Source organism: Arachis duranensis, chromosome 6 (assembly GCF_000817695.3).
Source record: "Arachis duranensis cultivar V14167 chromosome 6, aradu.V14167.gnm2.J7QH, whole genome shotgun sequence".
NCBI lineage: Eukaryota > Viridiplantae > Streptophyta > Magnoliopsida > Fabales > Fabaceae > Arachis > Arachis duranensis.
In genome coordinates this window covers 16382748-16388181 of record NC_029777.3, presented here as the reverse complement: position 1 = coordinate 16388181, position 5434 = coordinate 16382748, and the positions used below count along the sequence as shown (strand labels likewise).

The 5434-nt window shown below is 28.2% G+C and overlaps 1 protein-coding gene across 1 annotated transcript in view; it reads right to left on the bottom strand.

Annotated features, from left to right (window-relative positions):
* Positions 1 to 2163, bottom strand: part of LOC107493117 (uncharacterized) — a gene marked incomplete in the record, with an annotated part of 3166 nt that extends 1003 nt beyond the window's left edge. The window contains 5 exon segments of the mRNA XM_016114194.3: positions 1 to 303; positions 420 to 451; positions 845 to 1188; positions 1285 to 1353; positions 2058 to 2163. Of these exon segments, the coding sequence (XP_015969680.1) occupies positions 1 to 303; positions 420 to 451; positions 845 to 1175 (666 nt within the window).
* Positions 2164 to 5434: the final 3271 nt, after the last annotated feature.

Below are 5434 nucleotides of genomic sequence, written 5' to 3'. Positions count from 1 at the left end.
AGAAGCCACCATCTCTGAAAAGGTGCGCATGGACCAGCCATCGGATGATCCATATAGGGATCCTGTTGCCATTTCATTGCTACAGGGGGAGAATACAAATGATGGCCTTCCCTCAGAAATCGAGTAGCCCGGTGATTTCAGACCCAAGATCTGACTATCTGAAATCTGTCTCAATAGTGGATGACCTGGAGATCGATGTGCCCGTCTTGATGGTGTAGAATTAGAATGATGATCTAGTGCAGGCGACGAGAAAACCGGAGGAATTGGAAATGAATGATTCGGAATTGAAGAGTCTACAGAATTCTTCACCAAAAGAGAAATATAGACTAAGTGAGCCAAGTAATACAACGGTAAAAAACCTAAAAATTACATCCTGCACCATAAAGATCATTATTCTAATTCAGTTCTGCAAAACTAACCATCATAGAAAATTTGCTTGATATGGACAGATCTGCAACGAGTACATAGAAAAAGAATAAAGAAAATATCAATGGACAAAATAGCAACTGAAACAAAAATGTATAAATGGTGAATACACCAGTAGAGACGTTAAAACAAATTTCGAAAACTTTAGAGCAAAATGGGAAACATCGAAAATAAAAGGTGAAGAACAAGGCATTGTACTTAAGTAAGAACCCATAAATTCCAAACCAGAGGATGATGAACATAAATATTTTAATTGAGCGAGTCCCCATAAGCATTGTGCTTAAGGTAAAGGACAAAACCAACACTAGGTTGGTCATGTGATAGGCAAGCTCATCCCCATGATCTCGGGTTCTAGGGAGGCAAAGACCAAAAAAATAAAGGGTGAAGTACAAAAGTGTCACTAAATTTTGAGATTTACCAGATGGAGTAGCTATCAGATTTGGAACAAATGTGTCATCAAAAGGGGACTTCTGAGATATTGGAGTTGCAGAATTCTCCAGGGTGCTTCCTCCATCTGATGAATGACCTCTTTCAGAACTTAATGGACCTTTAAATTCCATGCTCACATTTCTGCTAGTCAAGTGAGAGTTCTGACAGGTGGGATTCTCGTTCTCCCTGGTGATAGGCACATGATTACCATTCAATCCAGAGCCACATTTCGGTGAATATCCAGCTCGATGCAAACCTTTCTCTCCAGTTCTTTCAGGTACACTGCGACCCTTCGCAGCAACACAGCAAGCTGATCCCATTATTCATACACTCCTGTAGAAATACACAATGGCAAATCTAACTTGCGCACAAAAAATTATCAACGTATAAATTATTTATTTATTAAAAAACGTATATTCAATAATGTACCAGAAAATTGCAATAGAAAATTCAGGAGCTGCCCCAGTTTTGATTGAGAAATAGTTATTCTACCTTCTCCTGAAGAATAAGCAAAAGGAAATAAAGTGAAGTTAATATGTAAATTGAATAAAAACCATCGAATAACTTAGATGCCAAATCTCCAATCTAAAAATGCACGCAATAATCTTCTGAAGTTTCTGCTTACTGATTACTACCATACCTAATTCACTAATTCAGTGAGCTCAAGCCATTACAATATTTAATGATCAAATGCCACTTCAATAACACAAAATAATAAGAAATTAAATATGAAAAGCCTCTAAAAAACCTCAACCATCATTGGTAAGTCAACAAAAAGCTTATAAACTTATGCCATCCATAAAATAATAATAATAAATAAATAAAAAAGAAGAAGAAAATTACACCAAACACCACGAATCCTCATAATCATAACTGAGCTCAAAGCACAAGAAATCAATAGCCAACGCTGAAAGTTTCCAACATTTTTTTCCAATTTAAAAAAATTGATTAATCACTCACTCATTCAGTAGAATCACCGACCTTGTAACACAACCAATAGTGAAAAAGAAAACATCAAAACAACAACAACATGAATGAGTTGCCTAGGGTTCAGAAGTTTCTCACTAAATAGCTCGCTTACAAATCATTATGGCGCACAATCAATCCAACACAACAGAACGAAGATTTAAATCAAAGAATAAAATCTATTAACGAACATAGAAGAGTGTAAGATTAAAGAAGCATTTTCGAATGGCACCGACCTCTGAGCAGAGAATTCAAGTGATGCTACGACGAACAGAGAAAGAGGAATTTGAACTTTGAAGCGAGCATTGCATTGTGGTTAGAATAAATTGGAAAAGAAGCTTTATTTTATTATTATTTTATTTTCTTTATTAAAGTACTGAAACCGACATGAAAGAAGAATTCGCTTTAGATAGAAAATCTTAATTTATTTTTTTAATTATCTTTAAAAAAATTACTTTTTTGATATTTCAAAAAGATATATATATATTTATTCATTAAAATATTAAAAGAATTATTAAAAATTAAATTAAGACTCTTAATTATTTCTCATTGAGTCGTTGTCAAATAATATGATTTGATTGGGGAATTTATTTAGCTTGTATTTTATTTCTAACGTAATAAGATTTTAGTAACTTCAATTCACTATTTTTTTATAAAATTTTAAAAATAAAAAATGCAAACAATATAAATTATAAACCTTAAAAGAATTGTATGATGATGTAGCTAACAAAAAACTAAAAGAATAATATTTTAATTAATATTTAAATAAAAATTCATCAATTCAAAAAACAACTCAGTAAAAATAAATTATATATTAAATTTTTATTTATTATTTTATCTTTTTTTAAATAAAATTCATTATGTTTATCTTTTTTTAAGTTACTTCTACTTTTATCTTTTTTTAACTGAATCATCTAGAGAATCAGGTTGTTATAATTTATTTTAAAATTCAAAATCAGTTTAATAATTAGTATAAATAAATAACATTATTTTTCTATAATATAACAACAACAACATAATAAAAATTCTTCATATCTTCTTTTCTTATTTTTTCATAATTTTATCACTATAAAAACTTTTTAATCTAAATAGTTGCCATAGTTTAATATTTGTTTTTCTTAAAAAAGAATCTTGAAAATAAGTATTCACTAACTTATATTATTTAAAAAAACCTAAGCGAAAGGAACTTTCTATAAAATTTAATAAACTTTAAGCTTTAATTCTTATTGGTAATTTTTACAATATCAGAAGCAGCTTGCTTTATAAACTTCTTAGGAAATTAGTATTTACAAATAATTTTACTCATAATTTTTATCTTTTAAAACATATAAAGTGCCTATAATTTTTCTGTATAGTTCTCCACCACGTGGATCCCACTGAAGTGGAACAAATAATTTTCTCATCAAATTCGTCGACTATATATATGATTACTTTGAAACCATTGTCATTTAATTTGAGATTTGACTATGATGCACGGTTTCTAATTGTGGTCAATTTTGTACTCAATTACTCATGGTCATGGTTTTACGTCAAATTGTGTTGTTTAAATGCTCAAAATTCACGAAAAAAATCTAAAAATTAAAATATTTATAGACAAAATTTTTATAAGGAATAAGAATTCAATTGTTGAAATAACAACACTTTTATTATGTGTACAACTAAAATTGACTACTAAATTAATTATTTGTATATAATATATATTAAAATACAAATATATATTAAAAATAAATTAAATAATACATATATTTATAATTTTCATACACATAATTCTATTATATTAAAATTTAAAAATGATCTTCATGTGAATGGGATGAACTCCGACTATGACCATATTAATGCACAATTTAAGTCAGAAGTGGAAGCAATTATAAGTTCCAATTTGATATGCTTTGTGGGCCTCTTTGGAAGCATGTTGCTTGAAACATTACTACAACTTTGACTTTTGTTACTTTGACATTTATTATTATATGAGTCAACGAAATCAATGAGGTAGGCTTCAACTAGAAATGCATTGATATTTATATAAATTTGAGTTTGTGATCCTTAACTAATTGGCATGTCAACCATAAAAATCACTCTATTCTCTCAAAGTGTAGAGGGAGTATTAATTCTTTGTTTAGATCTAAATATGATAACTTATAAATCTTAGTCATAATTATATAAAAAAAATACTATTTGTACAATAAAATTCAATTTTTGATCCGTCTTTAATATTATTTAATTATTTTTAATTAAAACATATTCTTATTTTTTAAAATACATATTTATAATTAAGATTAATTTAAATTTTAAAAACTAAAATTTCTCTAACTTTCTACCCACTTCATAATTATTTATTATTTCCTTCTTTTAAATTCCTTCATAGTTAGTTAGAAAAAAATTAATCCCTCACTTACTGTACCTTTGATAAAATGCAAGATCTATTTTACGACTTTCAGTAATAAATGATCAATATAATTATATACGCAAACTAAAATATTTTTAATTGTAGTTTCTTTTTTAATTGTAACACATCTAAAATTATTAAGTTATACAAAAAATATTTTTAAAATATATCCAAAATCATAAATCTAAAATTTAAATTTAAACATTAAAAATAATTGTAACACATCTAAAATTATGAAGCTATACAGAAAATATTTTTGAAACACATCCAAAATCATAAATCTAAAATTTAAATTTAAACATTAAAAAATAATTGTAACACATATAAAATTATGATGTTATACAGAAAATATTTTTAAAACACTTCCAAGATATAGAAATTGTACATGTAAAAATAATTTAACATTGCAATATATATGAAAATCTCTTTAGGTTATTTTATTCGATTTTTTATTTAAAAAAAATAAAAAATTTATACAGAATAATAAAAAAAGTAATGGTATCAGAGACCCATCCAAACCTTAGGTAAGTTTTCGGCGTGGATAAACGGCGACATTAATGTGGACGAACGGTGACGAGAAGGAGGAAGGCGGCGACGAAGATGAGTGTTGACGACGGGGAATGTGGCGTTGTGAATGAACGTCGAGAAGAAAGAAGATAGTGTTGAGGATGAGCGCAGAAGAGGAAGGTAGCGCGGAGCCGACGGAAGATAACTCCTTTGGATTTTCTATGTGTACTTCTGAGTTTTTGACGTGGGATAAACGTGACTTCTCTGCTTCTTTGTTTTGTACGAATTTAGTTTGAGGTTTATTTTAAAATTATTATAATAAAAAATTAAATATTGTACTATTCTTAAAAAATATCTAGTTGAATTGATAATGTGACGTGCTAATCTTACCTGACAAAAACATATAATTGTCACGTTGACATCTTAGTCAAAGGTGTTAACCACAAGTAAATAATCGTTAAAAGTAAAGCGTTGGGTAGAAAAAATATTTTTTATTTTTATATTTATGTAACAAAATTTAGAATAATTTTTTTAGTTAAAAATTTTTTTAGTTTTGTAACTCTCAAACTAAAAGGCCTATTCTAATTTGGGCCTAAACTTTTATATTATGTTATGTCATATGTGTTCTTATCCAAGTATGACGATTTTCTCACCTAAAACAAAAAATGAAAAGGCAAGAAGATTTATGTTTGGTGATCATCGAGTGTGGGCAAAAGGCTA